The sequence below is a fragment of the Prunus mume genome, linkage group LG2 (assembly GCF_029339155.1).
Source record: "Prunus mume cultivar Tortuosa linkage group LG2, ASM2933915v1, whole genome shotgun sequence".
NCBI classification, from domain to species: Eukaryota; Viridiplantae; Streptophyta; class Magnoliopsida; order Rosales; family Rosaceae; genus Prunus; species Prunus mume.
In genome coordinates, this window is record NC_142699.1 from 12,414,869 (window position 1) to 12,435,311 (window position 20,443).

A 20,443-nucleotide genomic window follows, 5' to 3' on the forward strand; every position below is an offset into this window, starting at 1 on the left:
AGGACCTATTATCTAATTTTACTTTTTAATTTTAATTTAAATTTTAATTTTTTAATATAAAAAATATGAATTTACCATATTATCCTTATTTAATTAATTTCAATTCTTAATGTTTGAATTAATCAAAGGGCATTTTCTGGTATTTTGAATGTTTTACTATTATATGTCTTTTGCTTTATATATATAGATTTTCTTTATCTAAATATATTATTGGCACCCAGCAAATTAGTTGCCTTTAGAGCAACTCCAGTAGGAGGGGCTAGCCAGGACAAGAGGCCCCCTAGCCCCTAATTTCGTTTCCAGGGGCCAAGGCTTGACAGGGCAAATGCTGGGCTCCACCAACCTGGGCAAGGCCCAATGCAAGATTTGCCTAGGCTGCTGCCTGGGTAAGATCACTTAATGTTTATGTTATTGTGACGTTATTAACCAATTTAAATAACAAAAAAATTGAATAAAAGAGGGAAAAAAAACAAAAAAATTAAGATTTTTTTATTTATAAACACCGAGCCATATTTTTCACTTTTCACACAAAAAATTTATACAAATTCCTCTCCTCATATCTCATGTAAATAATGGTTGCCCTTGGGTTGCTATGCCAATGGGTGGAAACCAACAAAAAAATTGCTAGTGCATACACTATTTGTGTGAATAGTAATAACTCTTGCCTCTCTTTACCTTTTGCTATGACAAATGGATGAAAATACTTACAAATAAGGTAAAACCAAATAATTTATTAACACTTGATAAAATGAAAACATGAATTATTTATTGTTCTAGTATTATTATTTTTACTTATAAAAAGGTTAAATCAATATATATTTTTGGGCTTGGCCCGACTTTCCAGTGTGATGATATTATAAACTAACTTAATATACGAAGATGTCGAATTTGAGTGCAAAGGGTTGCACACACCTGACCAACTAGCCTAACCAACATTTGCTAAAGTATCCATCCATGTCAAACTTGCATAATTTTTAGCGATTTTATAATAAAACTTTACCTCAAAAAATGGTAACTTTTTTCTATCCCTTTCACATTAAAGATTTAAGGCCTCATTTGAGATTGTTTTTTGGGAGTTTCACTAAAACACCCAAAATAGGGGTTGAAATTATAAAAAAACCCAAGCACTATTTAAACATATAAACACACACTCAAAACTCATTTATAAACACACCAAAAAAGTTGACTTTGGGGTTTATTTTGGGTGTGTTTCTATGTTTAAATAGTGTTTGAGTTTTTTTATAAATACATGTCTAGGATTGAGTTTATTTATAAATTTGTATTGTTTTTTGGCCAAAAACTTGCTTAACTTTAAAGTTAAGCAGTTTAAGGTGTTTGGTAAAAATAAAATATCATGATTATTTTAAAAGTAGTAGTCTTTTGATAGCACTTTTTAAAAGCAGATATAGAGTTGCTTTTCAAAGTGCTTTCAAAATAAGCAGAGATGAACATTTAATGAATTTTTTTTAATTCCCAAAATATCATCATTCATTTTAAAAAATAACACCACATCCAACTCCACCACTTACACCACCACATTCACTACCTCCACAACCACGCCACCGCCACCACCACCACCACCACCTCCACCTCCACAACCGCCATCCCCACCACCACAACTACCATAACCACCAACTCCGCCTTCATCTCCACCACTAACTCCACTCCATCACTACCACTACCACCATATAATTAGTGCATAACATTTTTAACATTATGTCTATTTGAGTAATTATTCACAGTTACAACAATTTTATATTAAAATTTACCAAAAGGTTTTAACACTATGTTTTGTACTAACAACACTTTAAAAATAGTGTTTACCAAACATGAAACTGCTTTACTTTACAACTAATTATTTTTAAAGCATAGTATAAACAACTTTTTTTTTTAAAGTGACAGCAATCCCAAACTAGGTCTAAGTAACATCTTTTTGTATTTAATAAAAACTTGTATATCTAAATTCTAATGACAAAATAATATGTACAAGGATATATCGTACAACCGAATTTTATATATCTCCAATAGGCAAATAGTGTTGGTTTTACAGTAAGTCGGTACTCAGAAATCGATATAGCGGTCGAACTCCCAAGTTTACGACTAGGGCTGCGGAGCCTCTTCTGAAGTTCTGATCGTACACGACCTGCGTTTCATAGTCGTCGTCCTCCACGGTTTTGGTCTTTGCAGAAGAGAGGCGGAATCGGAATCGGACTGGTAGGGTTAGGGCTTTGCAGGGTTAAAGGCTTTTCAACCCTGCCCGACTATCGGTAAGCTGATTTGATTCTGACGATTGAGCTAAAGGAATTTGGAATTTTAAAAGTCCTAGGCTTTACATAGTATGGATTTTTATTTCAGATGCAAATTTGGGTTTAAATAAATTATGAATTGGCGTTAAAGTATTGAATCTTGATGAATATTCTTTGTGCATTAAGCAAAGGTTATAATTTTGAGGCATTTTGTTGAACTGATTTTCAGAAGCTGATGCAATATGAGTTCGTTCTCCATCACGCGGAAGAAGACTCCCTTCCAAAAGCACAGAGAGGAGGAAGAGGCAAAGAAAAAGGTGCCGCCATTGATTAACTGGTTGGCTTCTGCAAAAGTGAGATTTTTACTGACAAATCAGTGTTTTATTCTTTTATCTTTTCCCTTTTAGAGAGCGGAGGAGGAAACAGCTCGCTTATATAAGGAGTTTGTAGATTCCTTTCAAGGGGATAACGCACCTGGGTCGAAGGCTTTTGTGCGAGGAGGAACAATCAATCCCAATGAGAAGGTGAAGGCGGATGCTGAAGGTTAGTATAACTGAAGATCTCAATACTGCTTTTTTGTTAAAGTTCTGGTAGTTTCAGTCTTAGTGCTTTGTTTTCCTATTATGTCATTTCACCCTATGGATAAGTAAAATAGCTTTCTATTATTATCGGGACACTTTAATAAAAACATGGACCTTTTTATTCATTCGCGGATGGCAGGTGAAAAGTCCAAAGATGGGGTATCTGTTCCAAAGAAGGGGAGTAGGTAAAGAAATGCTTTTGATTAACCATGTTGCAATACTCTTGACAAGGCATCATAACTAGGAGAGTTTTTATGGTGATGATTTGATATCGTCAGATGGATTTTGTATTTTGAGGTTTGTAATTGTGTAAACTAGAAAAATGGAAAATGATAAGTGGGTTCTGATTTTATTCTTCTACTTGATGGCATCAAAATAGTCAAGTTTTGTCTCGAACAAACGATGATGCTATTCTGTTTCCAATCTTGGAAAGAAATGATAATCAAGTATTCAACTATAGATTTGAGATGAAACAAGCTTACTGTTCACTTATTTTTTCTTTTAACTCCTTTTCTATTTGTAAAGATGTATTGTGAGCTTGCTGTTATTCATACATAGTTTATTGAATGTGATGACAATATCTAGGTTTCTTGAATATCTTAAGTAAGCATATACTTCTAGTTTGTATATATCTACTTTGCATTTTTATATTTAGGCAGTTTTTGAGTTGCTTCAATGTGTGCTTGAGACATATGAAGCCAATGATTATCTGCATTGGGTGAAATATATCTTAATGCATGGAGTGTAGAGCACAATAATCAGCAAATTGAAGTTCGGCCACTGGCGTGGGCCTTGATAAACTAGATGGTACTGTCATGAAGTGGTAGTTCTGAAGCTGGAATGGAACTCACACAAATGCTTGATATGAAATGTTGTCAGTTATGTTACCCTGTATTGGTGTCAAAGTTAGAGTACTGTTCCGTCTAGTGGAAACTTGTACTGTTTAAGTCTACATTGTCTGTATTCTCAATGTTATATAAACTCATTCAGTGACCTAGTCTGTAGTCACATAGCTGCTTGCGATTCATGAGCTGCAAGTTTAATGTGTCTGGATCAATAGCAATACCAAAAATTAGGCTTCAAAGTGGTTTATACTTCATTTGAAGTGAGAAAATCTAGTGTTCACCTGGAATTACTACATTATGTTGTGGAAACAATGGAAATCTTGTGCCTGTTTGGATGAGATTTTAAATAATTTTCTATAGAAGTAGTGGAAAGCAGTAGCTTTTTGATGTTTTCTATAGTTTAGTTTTATAATTTATGAACTAAAGCCGATTTTTCCTAAAAATTGTTCTGAAAGTCACTTGGCTACATGTTTTCACTGTATTTTGCCTTTCGTGATTTTATTGCAAAAGTATTTTCAAATGAAGGAACCAAACAGGCCCTACAAGGTAGCGGTTTGCAAGGGCTTAGGCAGAAATAAGCTATAGTCGAATAGTTGATATAAGATTAATGTCTCTACCCCCATCAACAACACCACCCCCCCCCCCTTCTTTCCAATTTTATTTAATCATTTTCCAGGAAAAGAGCTTCGGTAACAAGCAAGTTTGTCATTAAATTATCTTCTGCAGGTATGTTCCATACTTACCAACACCTTCTTTGCCATCCAAAGGGAAAGAATCTGAGAAGAAGGTCAGTATCCTGATGGTAGTAATGGTTTTCGTTTGTAGTTTTTCAAAGTGAATTTCCTAGCGTATTGATTCCTGACATTGTCAATTAGCCATTGCAGAGGGAGGAGGAGAAGCCGAGGGAGAAAGAAAAATTGAAGCCTCGAGAAATAGATAAATATATGGAGGAGAGGAAGCAGGATTACGAGATGAGGGATAAGCGAAATCAAGAGCGTGAACATTGGCGTGATGGGCGACCAATTGAGAATTCTGCAGTATGTGTTTCCCTTAATGAATCTGGTTTTCAATTTTCTACGAATGATGATTTGGATGATATCTTTTCGTTTTAGTATAGGTTGTTATGAGTAACTGAGTTGCTTAAATGAGCAGGTCTGAATGTGTGGTGTTTTTTTTCTTTTCGGGTGTAGCTTTTGAGCAAGGTCGTACAAAAAGGTTTTAGGTTTAATGAGCACATGAAAATACACTTTGGTATTGCGGATGCACATTTCATTTGTGTTTAGTGTTCTTATTATTTAGCTGTGTCTCCTGGAAGAATTTCTGATTCCTGTTATATTATATCTGTATTATTTCTATATTTCTATATTTCATATAGATGTTTTATCTTGCAGTGTGTTCTAGTTTTTTTTAAAAATATATATCAAATATTATAAAATATACTCACTATGCCGTTCTTTTTCAGCCATCTAGTCGCTTTGATGAACTCCCTGATGAATTTGATCCAAGTGGAAAGCTTCTTGGATCATTTGATGATGGTGATCCACAAACTACTAATCTTTATGTTGGAAATCTTTCACCAAAGGTTTGGTCTTTTATTTTTTTTTGGGTTTTTGGTTTTTTGACTTTGTGTTCTCTTGTGTATACAAAGAACTTGCCAATCTAAATTATTATGTTCTTGATATCTCTAGGTTGACGAAAATTTTCTTTTGCGAACTTTTGGGAGGTTTGGGCCAATTGCCAGTGTGAAAATAATGTGGCCTAGGACAGAAGAGGAGCGAAGGCGTCAAAGAAATTGTGGCTTTGTAGCTTTCATGAATAGAGCTGATGGACAGGCCGCGAAGGATGAAATGCAAGGTTTGGTTATTTCCAGTTACTGTAGAATTGATGGATTTCTCTTGGCAGATGTTTGCAATGTGCATGAGTTGTTTTCTATGTGCAGATAGAGTTATCTCCCCAATTTGAAATCATGTTGCTCGGTAGTAATGTCACCTACTAATTCACATAAAATTAACATTATATGCTGATGTTATGCCTTGTCTTGTTAACTTTTATGTATTGGGGAATGCATGGATAGGAAATGAATGAACATGAATTTTGTGTGTGCAGGAGTGGTGGTTTATGAATATGAGTTGAAGATTGGGTGGGGCAAGTCTGTCGCTCTACCATCACAAGCACTACCTGCTCCCCCTCCAGGACATATGGCCATCAGGAGTAAGGAGGTTTGTTTCATTTTCACCATAATTTCTTTGGAATTAATTTGTAGTTGTAGATTGTTTGCATGTTGAAGTTCACTTTTCGTGAATTTGATGCTTTCTAGCTAATTATTTGCGCCGTAAGGATTTGACATTCTCAGCATCACTTAAAGAGTTCACATTGCATTGTTGAAACTAACAACATTTTCTTTTGTTGACAGGGAGCAACTGTAATCTTGTCTGGTCCATCAGGCCCGCCTGTCACTTCTGTTCCCAGTCAGAATTCTGAACTGGTAATATATCTAGTTCTTTTATAGTCTCTAGTTTTTTTTCCCCAATAGTGCAATCTTACCAATCTTTGTATGTGTTTATGGTGAATAGGTTCTTACTCCAAATGTTCCTGATATAACGGTTGTTCCACCCGAGGATGATCACCTCCGCCATGTGGTTGATACAATGGCTTTGTATGTACTGGATGGTGGATGTGCCTTTGAACAAGCTATTATGGAGAGAGGCAGAGGGAATCCTCTTTTCACGTTCTTGTTTGAGCTTGGCTCGAAAGAGCACACTTACTATGTTTGGAGGCTCTATTCATTTGCTCAGGTAACCTTTTGTTATGTGTATGCGCATGCATAATTTTCTTAGGCAGTTGTGTAAATAATTCCTATTTCTTGGTAAAAGGACATGATTTTTGATCTGAAGCTTGTGTATCATTGGTTGTTGAGTGACCTTAACTATTACTTTTTAAAGTTTCCTAGTATTAAAAATATATATGACATAAATGCAGGGTGATACACTACAAAGGTGGCGAACAGAACCTTTCATTATGATTACTGGTAGTGGAAGGTAAATGCAACCTACTTTTTTCTCTTTCTATGACATTTATTGTGAAAGCTCGATAGGTTTGAGTAGTGAGATGGTGCCTTGGACCATAATACTGATCCAACGATATTTTATTTTATTTCCAGATGGATTCCACCACCTCTTCCCACAGTAAAGAGCCCAGAACATGGGAAAGAGGCTGGTACCACATATGCTGCAGGAAGAAGCAGGGTAATTTTCACACGCACAAGCAGGATAGATTTAATTCCTATATTTTCTCGTGGTTTAACTTTCTTTTCATTAATATTGTAGCGTGTAGAGCCAGAACGAACACTTACAGATTCGCAGAGGGATGAGTTTGAGGATATGTTACGTGCATTAACGTTAGAGAGGAGTCAGATAAAGGATGCTATGGGGTTTGCATTGGACAATGCTGATGCAGCTGGGGAGGTAAATGCGGATAATAGTCACTTATCAGTTTGTTATTCAATGTTACATATATAAGCAGATATCTATTAATCAGTGGAGAGTATCAATAGAAAAGAAAAGGAAGATAGAAAGACTAGTTCTGTGTGTACAATATTTCTCAGTCTGTTTTCTGTTGCAGATAGTTGAAGTTCTTACAGAATCTTTAACTCTCAAGGAGACCCCGATCCCAACCAAAGTAGCAAGACTCATGCTTGTCTCTGATGTGCTTCACAATAGCAGTGCTCCAGTAAAGAATGCATCTGCATATCGCACCAGATTTGAAGCAACATTACCAGACATAATGGAGAGCTTTAATGATTTGTATCGTAGCATAACAGGAAGGATCACCGCTGAGGCCCTTAAGGTAAGATGTACATGGCAATTTCATCCTGCTGTAGTTACAGACAATCATAAATTTTTCTTTCTCTGACGCCAATTAATCTTTACTTGATATTCTGCAGGAAAGAGTTCTTAAAGTATTGCAAGTATGGTCAGACTGGTTTCTTTTTTCAGACGCTTATGTGAATGGATTACGGGCTACTTTTCTTCGGTCTGGTAACTCTGGTGTGGTCCCTTTTCACTCCATATGTGGTGATGCACCTGAAATAGACAAAAAGACCACCTCTGAAGATACAGGTGATGCTTGTAAAACCAATCAAGATGCTGCTTTGGCAATGGGCAAAGGAGCAGCTATGAGGGAGTTATTGAGTCTTCCCCTAGCTGAGTTGGAAAGACGCTGCAGACATAATGGATTATCTCTTGTTGGTGGTCGAGAAACTATGGTTGCACGATTGCTTAGTCTGGAAGAGGCTGAAAAACAAAGGGGTTATGAACTAGATGATGACTTGAAATATGCACAGAGCCATTCAAGTTCAGCTAGATATTCAAGTAGCCGCAGAGAAATGAATATTGAACCAGACTCCGTGGGAATATCTGCTCAAGGGAAAGGGTCCCTAACCTTGGTCCAAACCCTTCCAATTCCGCAGCCTGAACTAAAAGCTTTAACAAAGAAAGAAAAGAATGATCCTGTTCTACCAGCCTCTAAATGGGCGCGAGAGGATGACGATAGTGATGATGAACAAAAGCGTAGTGCGAGGGATCTCGGGTTAAGCTACTCATCTTCTGGAAGTGAAAATGCTGGTGATGGTCCCAGTAAGGCTGATGAGATGGAGGTTGCAACTGATGCAAGCATTCCAGCACAACCTGACAGTGGAATAAGTGAGGAGCAGAGGTTGTATCTTAATTCTACATTGACATTCTGTCTAGTTTCATTTGTTAGGAAAAGCTGCTTTTAGGACCTTGTGAAATTGTGCTTATGTTTTTCTTGACTGTTACTGTAGGCAAAAGTTGAGACGTTTGGAAGTTGCTTTGATAGAATATCGTGAATCTCTCGAGGAGCGGGGAATAAAAAACCCTGAAGAAATTGAGAGGAAGGTTGCAATCCATCGGAAACGGCTGGAATCAGAGTATGGATTATCAGATTCCAGCGAAGATGCTTGTGGGAGTAGTAAGTGTTCATCTTAAGAATACAGAATATTATATGTGAGGAATCATGTGATATCTGTTTACTTTTATGTATGTTTCTTGTTGACTCTTGGTTTATCGGGTTATATCTTGCTGAGGTTCCCCCATCTCCTTTAGTTAATATACACACCTTTACTTATGGTTCAGACTGTTTCAGGTGTTAACAAAAGTATTAGTAATAAGCTTATAGTGATTTTTCGTGGGCACTCTCTCTCTCTCTCTCTCTCTCTCTCTCTCTCTTTCTGTTTCTTTTTCTGAAAAAAAGACAAAAGTAGCTGCTCTGTTACGCATATGAAGACTGATAAATGGAAGATTTTTGTAATTTATGAAATGAAATCAGTAACTGATAGACCTGTTTAATACAACATTAATCAAGTTTATCCTCACCCTACAACATTAGTCTAGGGACAACGTTCTGTTGAGGTTGCGGTATTTGTCGGAAGTACTTGTTTTGTTTTTATTTATTTATTAATTTTATAATCCTTGATGTGTATCTTATAATTTGCCTCGTTTGGATTCTTCAGAGAGGAAGGACAGACGGGATGATGATACCCGTGATACTTCAAGAAAGCGGCACCGCAGTGGAAGCCAAAGTGATAGTCCGCTACAGAGATCGTCAAACAGAGATCGGGAGAGGGAACATGATTTGGACAGAGACCGGGAAAGACAGCGTGGTAGCGACAGAGATAGAGCCCATGATTTTGAAGGTGATAGGGTTCGGGACCGTGAGAAGAGTGGAAGTAGAGAGGGGGATGACCATGAGAGAGATAGAGGCAGAGAAAGAGACAGGGATAGGAGGAGACGAATGAAGTGACTCCTAGTCGACTTCCTTGGACAAGAGTTGGGAATCTAGTGGGTAATTTTCCAAAATTGAACCTCTTGGGTCGTTCAGAAATTGAGGTGGGTGTTTTTAGATGAAGTTGATGTCCATGCTAAGATGGAGTTAAGCTGGAGTCTGCTTTGGAAGAAGAAAGAAGAATTCTATGGTTACTTTGTGAAAAGCCGTGCCATCGTTTCTAGTATTAGTGACATCCTGTAAGAGGAAATCTAGTTCTCGGTAACCAATATTTGTTTGCAATTACCTTATAATCACTTTAAGTTAAGGTATCATATATCTCAGTTGTGTTGAGATGACCAAGGAGGGTAGGTATTTCTTTGCTTTTCTAATGCCACATTTTGGTACTGGTTTTGTAATCTACCAGGGGATGAGAAATGAAGCCATCAGAATCTTCCCTTTGTTTTTTGAAGTTCATTTCTCACCTGATCTTCTGTATGCGTTTGGCAATTACATGTACTTTGTATTTGATGGGACGCACTGACTTTTTTGATTCAAGTGTACAAGCAAAATCTCATTTTATTTCTATTTACTAGGCTCTGTTACGGTTTCTTCTGCTACCTTATTTGAGTCTCGCTTCTACCATTGTGATGCCTCACATTGCGCCTAAGTTTTATTGCATAGGCTTTCTATTTTAATAGAATGAACAGAGGAACAAGTTGCTGGCATGCTTTCTCAAGGCTTTGAAAGACAAGAAATTTAGTCATTTTACATTGCAAAAGACTAGAACCCTACTTATATATAATCCCTCTCTTTACATTGCAGAAGACTCAAAATCTACTGAAGGGAGGGGGCCAAATGTGAAAAAGAAGAAAAAAAGAAAACAAGTTAAATAAAGAGGGGACCTGACCAAAATGCGAGACAATGTCACTGAAACCATAACGGCTACTTTTGCGGCCGGAGCTTCCTTAATAACCACTTCTTGCGCAGTGCCGCATCCAAGGCCAAGAATGTCTTTGCCTTTCTCTCATCTTCTAAAAGGTCACAAGCATCCAACATAAGCTCATCATCCATATCTGGTATAGCTTGAAGTGCATCGATTGCACTTTCTATTGATTTGTAGTTACTGTCCTCTTTATTATTTGCCAGTTTTGTAACCAGACCTGCCATCTCTGCAAGAGCCTTTTGCATATCCTTGCCTGTTTTCTGTGCTTTTGTAGAACGTCCCGAGTTCGATGGCATCACAGTTGGCCGCTTTCTCTGTTGATCAGACATTTCAACGTCCTCAGCTAATAATTGCAGATCTCCGGATGCTCTATCCATCTCTATTTCCAAGGCAATGAGGCCAGCTTCCATTCCCACACCCTGATCACTGAATTTTCCATCTAATTCTGTATTTATAAAAATCTTGCTCAAATCACTATAGCTACCTAAAAATGCATTTCTGTATTGGATAGCATCTGGGTGTTCCTGCAAACAGATCTTACATAAACAACTGGAAACTACAGATAAACAAGTTTTCGAGATATGAACAACCAGAACGCACCTTGATGTAGGCTTCCCAAGTGTCATTGTCAGCGGTTATCATTTGTTGACTTTCATCCCACATAAATCCACTGTGATTGAGAAGAATGCTGATGTAGTAATGCTGTTTCACCAAGCATAAATATCGATCTTCTAGGACATATTTATCACATTGAAGTCCAAATTTCATATTAAATGATTCAAGCATGTGGGCCCATGCTTGCTCATTGAATGTGTGATCTATCTTATTTCCTTGATGTAGCTGATCCAACATAAGATCAATAAAATAACGGTCCATTGCTGGTGTCCAATCCATCCTCAGAGAACAACCCCAGTGTGAGACTGGTCATTCTTCTCCTCACCTACAAATGTTATTTTATTTTATTTATAAAAAAAAAACACGAGGATACAAAACATCAAGTCTAACACTAAGCAATAAGTACACTTCTAGACATGGCATTCAAGTCATTTTAAGAGCACATGAGACAAAAGCTACCTGGCACTGCATTTCGTATGACGACCTAATATCTACTTTAGACCCATAAAGGGCATTAAACATTTCATCCATATCATTATGAAAGAAACAATTACAAATAAGAGTAAACAGGTGTAGCATCAAATCTATCATACTTCTTTGTTGGTGGTACATGCAAAGCAATTCATGTTCAACAAATGAATGAAATTTTATTTGTTTTTTGAATTTGGAATGTACATTACTGTAAAATCAGACTAATATGAAAAGGTAACAATAGCATACCGGTCATTAAAAATGGTAGTTCACCGCAAGGATCTGAATTGCATGCCAAACGACTGTATCTTCCATCGGAATTTTCTTCTCCAAAGATAACACACAATTTGTTGTAGCCTGGCACAGTTTTAACTCTATATTGTCGAGCATCAGGATGGTTCTGCATGCATTATATGTCAGTATAAGGGAAGCTGATAAAATTTTGAGTTAATCAAGAAGAAGTTTACCTTCACATAACCATCCCAAACATTATCTTCAGCTGCTATCATTTCTCGTGATTCATCCCACAAAAACCCGCCGTGTTCAAGAAGATTCTTGATGTCATTGTACTGCCTTCGCAAATGTTTGTACCGGTTCTTCAGAACATCTTTGTCATGGTGAGATCTGAATTGAGCATTGAAAGATGTAACCATGTCAATCCACGCCCGAGTAATGAATGTTTGCCCTAGTTTATTTCCTCTATGCACCTGGTCTAGTAACAAATCAATGAGATAACGGTCCATTGGTGGTGTCCAATATGTCCTTGTACGATCACTGACAGTTGGGGTCTGTCCCCCCTTTCCTTCCCCTACAAAATTAAATATCAAGTTAGAGTAACCCCTTCACTCTTGAGAAGATTTAAGCACCACAAAGAAAAAAGAAAGAAAAAAGAAAAAGAAGTAGAGACATTTCATGTGAAAAAATATACGACTCTTCTCGTCTATAACTGGGTAATTCTCATTTATCATTAAAATAAGCTACAGAGAATGAAACAAAGAAGAAACTTTTCATGATTGATAAACCCTAAAACTCCTCTTTATTGGTGATAAGGAAACTGAAAGACCAGCAACTTTCTTACGTCATTGGGTAACATATTTATTTATAAAGAAATGAACAACAGTATTTGGTTCCCATTTCTCTTTCCAGGGACTTGTACATCTCTATGAATATTGTGCAAGCAGTTATAACTCACCAACTTTGACTTTTGATATGTCATCAACGTCTTTCTGTGGATGCAAATGATTGTCGATGCCAAGATCAGGTTCACTTCCAAATATAAGGAACATGTCATAGTAGTTTGGCAAGGTTTTTGTTCTATATGTCCGTGCGTGAGGGTGTGCCTGTACTAGTAATCCTATATTAATCAGTTATTGGAAGGAAAAGTAATGGAGAGAAGGAAAAAATTACCAAAAAAAAGTGAATGAAAGATGAAACGTTCATGACAGTGTACCTTTGTATAAGCATCCCAAACATCATCATCAGCTACAATCATATTCCGCTTTTCATCCCAGGAAAAATCATTTTTTCTTAGTAAAGTTGCTGCATCACTGTAGTATTTCAACAATTTCTTGTATCGATGTCTTAAAACCCGTTTGCCATGTTGAGGTCCAAATTCTTCATTAAATTTAGCAAGCATATCTGTCCAGGCTTTTTTGTTGAATGTATTATCAGTCTTATTGCCCCTTCCTACTTGGTCCAGCATAAGGTCGACGAAATATTGATCCATGGCTGTTGACCAATCCGTCCTTGGACGCTCACTACTTGAAGGAGCAAGGGTGCCCATTCCATCACCTACATATTGAGAAAGGTTTAACTTGTCATCTCATACTAATGAATATGATTTAATTATGTACTAATATAAGTAATTTTAGAAAGTCAACCATCATTGATGACAAAATTCAGATTATCAGGCCACTGATTCTTGTTGTGCTCATTTTATGACTAACAATAAGCAGATCACCTATTTATCACAATTTTGAAGATTGTACCATAACTTCCTCTCAAAACACAAAAGAATGAGTTATATATGCTTCCTGATCAGCTCATCAAGCATGAGAACATTGCACTAGCAAACACCAACCTTCCAACACCAGTCTCTAAAATTGAACTACTGATCATTATTCAGTCCAACAACAAAGCAAACCTTAGCCTTATGTTTATGACAAGGAAAGGATACAAACCCATGGCTACTCCTTGAACTTCATCATCAAAGTCTAAGTCATGGCTTGATCGACTGTATCTTCCATCAGCAGTTGTATACCCATAAATGAGGCACAAATCACTAAAATTCAAGACTGCTTTAGTTTTGTACAGTCGTGCATCCGGGTGAACCTACATGCACTTGATGTCATTTCACAGTTATGGAATAAATTGTTTTACAAACAACGAACAGGTATGGAAGCATTGCACCTTTATGTAAGCATCCCATATGTAATCATCTGCTACCACCATTTGACAAGCTTCATCCCAAGAAAACCCACTCTGGCCAAGAATATTCTTCACATCATTGAATTGCTTCCACAAACTTGTATACCGGCTTTTCAAAACATCTTTATCATAATGAGAATCAAATTTTCCATTGAACATAGTGAGCATGTCTGTCCAGGCCTGCTTGTTGAAAGTATGGCCACTCCTAGTTCCTCTATGCATTTGCTCCAACATAAGATCAATAAAGTAGCGTTCCATGGCTGGTGTCCAATATGTCCTTGAACGATCATTGGTTGCAGCTGTTTGGCAACCCATTTCTCTCCTCTAATGAACAGAAACTCTGAGAAGAGTTTAATCAGTTTTCTTATAACAAAATTCAGTGCAACTTCAACCAGCAATGCTTATGCTTACTTAGTATGAGAACCTCATACAACATGAACAATAACAAGCGATTAAAAATGTGATCAAAATTAAGCTGAAATCTGCAACCCAATTGTCAAATTCATTACACTCACGAAGAAAACATGAGCAAAACTTGAAAGTTGAATTCTTTAGCTTTGCAACCTTAAAAACTTAAATTTTTCTTCCACATTTTTAAATCAATGCAGCACAGTACTTGAGCATAAAATCCCAAAATTTGTATTGCAATAGGAATTTATTCTCTGACAATGTCCATGATTCCGAGAACCCAGAGGAGAAAACAGTATGCGATATATAGAAGATTCATATTCAAAGGTTTGACCCAGATGGTGAAAAAGTTTGGTGCTTTTACCTGTTTGTAGTTTGTACTGAGAGAGACTTGATTTCCAAGGTTTTAGTTGGCGCCAAGGAGAATCTGTGATTGCCAAAGAGTTAACCCTAACCCGGAATAAGAGCAAAGCTTCCGAGGTGTTTGGTCACGGAGGCAAAAACCCTTTTCTTTTTGTCCTATATTTGTTTTGTTGTGTTGTGAGCATCCATTTCATGACCCTAGGACTGCATGCATCTCTGAAGTAGAGTGGGTCAAGTTGGAGTGTCATGCTAAGCCCAAAAATAGGGTTTGCTGAGTAGGCAGCCCATACCTTAAAATCTAAATAAGCCCACAGTCCGCTAAAAGCCTACAAGCATATATAATCCAATTGTACATATATATCAAGTTGGAGGATAACGAAATTGAGAAACACTTGCAATACATGGGGATGTTATTGTGGCGGTATACAAAGTCAATCATGCACTATCATACATTTTAAATTTTCTACATAAAAGTGTATTATTGTCTTGTAATACCGCTACGGTGGTATAGCTTTGCATGAAAATTATTCCCCTAGCCTCTTCGATAGATATTTGAGAGTGAAGCCAATGCGACCTTGTCAAAGCCGTTCATCCTGCCAATACAAAAGCTATTAAATCCTCGGGACGGCTAACTTTTTTTGATGTATGCCATTGGTTCCTTTTGCCTCAGTAGTACTACTGTGCATGTTGTTTTGATGCAAATTGCAATTAAGACAAAAAACAGACTCTGTCTCAACTCAATTAGTCCTTTACCGCTTACATATATTTCTCAACCCAATGAAGACTTTCTTTGATTCTTTGCATTGCAGATTTTCATGCACATCTCAGAACAAAGCAACCATGTTTCTTATAAGCTGCAGCCAGGTAACCTTTTGTAATTACTACATCTGTCTCTTCATTTTCATCAATTTTCTGCCTATCTTTGCTCATCAAACCAATGGCACACCTCCCCTTTCGTTCACCATACCTCAGTTAAACCTTGATACAGAGAACATACTCTACGAAGGTGATGCCACGCCTTCCTTAGGCATGGTAGAACTCAATAGAGTCTCCCAATTGTTCTGCGTAGGGCGGTGTACCTATTCGCAATCATTGCACCTATGGGACTCTGCTACCGGTTCACTAGCAGATTTCACAACCCATTTCACTTTCATGGTTGACACTCATAACAGTAGCAAATTCAGTGATGGGTTTGTCTTTTTCCCTGCTCCTGTTGGCTATTGATAAGCCTATATTTTATATATATTTTATGTCTCCTTTACTTATTTATTTGTTAATTTCTTTAGATTAAATTGATTGTATTTAATTAGTTTTGTGAGATTTGTGAAGGAATTGTGGAAATAGGAGAAAGTGTGCTAAAAAGGGCAAGAAGATGAAGATTGAAGATTATCAAGTCAAACAAGAAGAAATAAAGAAGACCATATTTTAGAAGGAATCCTACTTTTATAACAATTGTAATTATACCTTAGATAGGATTTCCAGGAGTCTTATAAATATGAAGTTTAGGTCATTGTTCAAAGGACCACGGACCATCACCCATCACCCATCATCCTCCATATTCATACTCATAGCCTAAATATTCAAAGGAGAATACGAAGAAAGCTTGCGCAACTTGGCATTCTACTTGGAGAATTTGATGTCTTCATCAACCATCATGATTCTCACCTTCATGGACGATGTAGCCTAGCTATGAATACTCAAATTCTTTTATATTGTTAATTTTATTTATCTATATATGGAGTACTTGTTACCGTTCTTAATGCTAATTAATTGGCCACTAATTGCGTGATTTGAAGAATTAGGTTGAGACCGCAAGGAGATTCATAGTAAATAGCTTCTTGTAACAAGTACCATGAATTACATAGCCGACTCGGAAGACTAGGTTATGGTTTGTGTAATCTTTATTGTTTTCCACAAATCTTAATGGGTTCGTAGCTATCTAAATCCATAACTAGGAATAGAGTGGGTTGATGGTAAGGAATACAACTAATATAACTCGGAAGAGAGTATTGGTGAGGTAAGGGAAAACGATTATCAACATGTTAGATAACAAACTAGAAGGATTTGGGTGGGATTAGCTAGGTGAAATCGGTGCCCTAGTGCTTTATCATCATTATTTTCATATTATACATTATTTCCTTAATATCAATTTATTTTGTTTGCTTAATTAGATTTTAATCATCATAATTCTCTTTTCGTTTAATTCAAATATAATTAGAAATAAATCACTCTAGTATTTAATAGATTATTTGATCCCTGTTGGAACGATACTCTACTTACTACTATATTAATTTGAGCGATATTGTCCACTTGCAATTAATCACATCAGCTATCCAATTCCACCTAACTTTGCTGGTGGTTGTCTAGGATTGTTCAACAGCAGCACTAATTTTGCAGTGTCCAAAAACCAAATGTAGCAGTTGAGTTTGATTCCTATACAAATATTGAGTGGGATCCAAATGGACCTCATGTTGGGATCAATGTAAACAAAATCTCCTCAATTGTTAACACCAGTTGGGTTTTTAGCAGCAACAGAAGGAAGGTGGCTAATGCATGGATAACCTATTGGTTTTTCAGCTGCTACTGGAACAGCCCCTGAGCGGCATGTTATAAATTATTGGGAATTCAAAGCACATTTGGATTCTGGTGAGATACGAAACAAACAAAAGGATAGGAAAATGAAGAAGAAATATTTGATAGGAAGAATTGCTGTGCTTTTACTTTGTTAATTTTGATGATTGGTGTGGCCTTGTGTAGGTTGGTTGTAAAGAAGCGAACAGGCAGGATTGGTGGACATGAAAATTACTCCGAGGATGTGACCTCCATAAATAAGGATCTTCAGAGACGAGCATTCCCTAAACGATTTTCTTATAAGGCATTAGTTGCAGCCACCAATGGCTTTGCAAACACTGGAAGGCTAGGCCAAGGAGGGTCAGGACATGTTTATAAAGGAATCTTACAGGATCTAGGCTGTGCAATTGCTGTGAAGAAAATATTTGCAAAATCTGATTACTATGAGAAAATCTTAATCAATGAAGTCAAAATTATAAGCCGCTTAATACATAGAAACCTGGTGCAATTTATTGGATGGTGTCAGGAGGAAGGCGAATGCTTACTTGTTTATGCATACATGCCTAACAGCAGCCTCGACACCCATCTATTTGGATGTAAAACAACCCTGCAATGGAAGTTCAGGTATAAGATAGCTCTAGGTTGGCTATTATGAAGATGCAGAGCAATGTGTTCTTCATAGGGATATCAAATCAGCTAACATATTGTTGGACAAAGACTTCAGCACTAAGCTCGGTGATTTCGGGATTGCAAAGCTTGTTGATCCATGGTCCAGGACTCAAACAATAGGGGCGGTAGGGACTTTTGGATACATAGCCCCAGAATATGCAAATGGAGGAAGGGCCAGTAAAGAATGTGACATGTTTAGTTTTGGAGTTGTGGCCTTGGAAATTGCATGTGGAAGGAGGACTTGCCAGGATGGAGAATTTCACTTGCCACTTGTCAGTTGGGTTTGGGAACTGTACCTTGCAGGTAATCTTCTCCATGCAGCTGATGAGAGATTGGATAAGATTTTTGATAGAAATGGAATGCTTGTTAATTGTGGGATTATGGTGCACTCATCCCAACAGCAAGGGAAGGCCAAGACCTGGAAAAGTCATGAAGGTTCTTCAGCTTGAAGCACCGTTGCCGGAACTTCCACATGACATGCTAGAACTTGAGCATCATCTGTCTCATCATGATCTCATATGATTATAGTACAACCACAATTAGTTTCTTTTTGCTTCTTCTTTGGACTATGGTTGTGTCATGATTTTGAATTCATGAAGTCTTATCTTTGGATTTGGGTGCTAGTGTTTCTGTGACTTTGTTCGAACAGAACTTCATTGAACCTCGAACCTAATTAAGCAACTTAATTTGGTTTGTTATTCTTCTAAGTATGTTTATGAAATCTAAAATGACCTTCATGTGAATGGTTTCTTCTTGGGCTATCAAATGTTCCTGCTTCTCGAGTTTCAGTCTCCTCGTTTGAATTTTAGATTTCAGTGTTACTTTAGCTAGTAATTAGACAATACACACTAGATTATTTAAATTAAGGGCACTTCAATAGAACAAGTGACAGTATTTTAATGATTCATTATTATCATAAGCTTCCATATTTAGAAGCCAAGAAGAACTCCGCAGGAGTATAGCCGGGATTTTTTTTGTTAAAAAGCGTATAGCCGAGAGGCTTTACTGAGGTCTTTTTAATAATTTTTTATATAAATAGTATAGCCGAGCGGTTATACTCTTTTAAATATAATATACCTGAAGAGGATAGCCACTCGGCTATACCATGGCTCTCGTAATTATAAAGAAATCTATAGCCACGCGGCTATACTCCTTGTGGCTCCTCTCGGCTATACTGTTCTCGCCCTCCTTTTCAAAACCAAGAGTCTAGCCGCGCGGCTATACTTGGGATTTGAAAAAAGATTACAGCCGACCGGCTATACTGGGGTCGTTTAATTTTTTAAATTTCTTATAAATAGTATAGCCGACCGGCTATATTGTTTATTTTTTATTTTTATATAATTGTTTTCCCCATATTTTTGTGTATCTATGAGAGTAGTTTAGAGCATTAACCATTACTATTAGGTCAATACCCGAGTCTCTATTGTCCTCTTTTGACTTTTCACTTTTTCAGAGTTATTACCCGTATAAAGAATTTAGCATTTTCACGTTTAATACTTATTTTATACAAATACGTTCTTATTTTTCACGTTTAATATACTTAAATTTTTTACAAAATTTTCAATAATACACACAAAATTCTTTCTAATATAAATGGACCTGTGAAGTCATGACTTGACAATGCCGAAGGTTCCAATCTTAAATTTTAAAGTACCATCAATTCGTTGTATTGCATCAAATCTTTCCTCGTCTTTCTGTAAAGAGCATGAAAAAACAAAAAACAAAACAGTCAAGAAGGACTTCGGAGACTGCAATTGAATTGAGAAAAAAGAAATTGCGTATGAAATACGCCCAAAGACTCCCATGCCTTTCGAAACAACTGTTGTTTTTCCAACTGATTTCACCTAACATGGATCATTCTTTTTTTTTATATATATAAGAAAAAAACACGGACCATTTTAATTTCTTTGGGCTTTTGTTTTGAATGTCAAAGTCTTAGGCTTCTTTCCCTTTAAAACATGGCAATCCTTGGTCTTCATTACACTCTTCATAATTCTGACTTCTTCATTTAGTTGCCACGTACATTTCTATTATTCGTTGCATTGCAGATTTTCACGTTCTTGTTGGTTGCATTGCGATGTCTCTAAGCAGGCTATCAACTTTCCGTCTTCAATCCTTGAAAAACTGCTCTATTGTTCTCTTCATGTTCTTCAATTTTTTCCAACCCTTTGTTCATCCATTTTCCTTCAGCATCAAACGCTTTGGTCTAGATGCAAACAACATAATTTATGAAGGTGATGCCGCGCCTTCTTCATTCGGAGTGATTGAACTCAGCACGATCGCAGACACAGATATATATATATATATATATATATTTCCGCACTGGCCGGGCTACGTATGCAGAACCTTTGCACTTATGGGACTCTGCTAAACTGGCAGACTTCACTACTAATTTCTCTTTCGTTGTCGACACTCGTAATAGAACCTTGTTTGCTGATGGAATTGCCTTTTTCATTGCCCCTGTTCACTATCCAATTCCACCAAACTCTGCTGGTGGTGAGCTAGGATTATTCAACAGCA

The 20,443-nt window shown here is 37.0% G+C and overlaps 2 protein-coding genes and 1 pseudogene across 6 annotated transcripts; 2 read left to right on the forward strand and 1 right to left on the reverse strand.

Moving 5' to 3' along the window:
- Positions 1 to 2,016: 2,016 nt before the first annotated feature.
- LOC103320909 (RNA recognition motif (RRM)-containing protein) lies at positions 2,017 to 10,073 on the forward strand. Of its 5 annotated transcripts, none has more exons than XM_016792122.2 (18): positions 2,017 to 2,267; positions 2,476 to 2,563; positions 2,654 to 2,789; positions 2,967 to 3,012; positions 4,399 to 4,459; positions 4,548 to 4,709; positions 5,135 to 5,254; positions 5,361 to 5,526; positions 5,779 to 5,891; positions 6,086 to 6,157; positions 6,246 to 6,467; positions 6,652 to 6,710; positions 6,833 to 6,917; positions 6,999 to 7,136; positions 7,294 to 7,518; positions 7,616 to 8,385; positions 8,495 to 8,661; positions 9,203 to 10,073. In XM_016792122.2, exons 2-18 carry the CDS (start codon positions 2,489 to 2,491, stop codon positions 9,490 to 9,492), a joined length of 2,907 nt encoding a protein of 968 aa, XP_016647608.2. In that variant the 5' UTR covers positions 2,017 to 2,267; positions 2,476 to 2,488; the 3' UTR covers positions 9,493 to 10,073. The 5 variants fall into 5 exon arrangements, with proteins under 5 accessions (XP_016647608.2, XP_016647609.2, XP_016647610.2 ...); XM_016792123.2 differs by having other exon boundaries at positions 8,495 to 8,658; XM_016792124.2 differs by having other exon boundaries at positions 4,557 to 4,709.
- Positions 10,074 to 10,163: 90 nt separating this feature from the next.
- On the reverse strand, positions 10,164 to 14,826 carry LOC103320717 (Myb/SANT-like DNA-binding domain protein). Its single transcript, XM_008222428.3, is given in 10 exon segments — positions 10,164 to 10,923; positions 11,000 to 11,301; positions 11,304 to 11,339; positions 11,735 to 11,885; positions 11,953 to 12,293; positions 12,678 to 12,825; positions 12,936 to 13,276; positions 13,666 to 13,816; positions 13,895 to 14,252; positions 14,685 to 14,826. Coding segments are annotated over 9 exon segments (2,328 nt in total). The 5' UTR covers positions 14,228 to 14,252; positions 14,685 to 14,826; the 3' UTR covers positions 10,164 to 10,398.
- A 630-nt stretch (positions 14,827 to 15,456) lies between these two features.
- LOC103320908 (L-type lectin-domain containing receptor kinase IX.1-like) lies at positions 15,457 to 18,535 on the forward strand (annotated as a pseudogene).
- Positions 18,536 to 20,443: the final 1,908 nt, after the last annotated feature.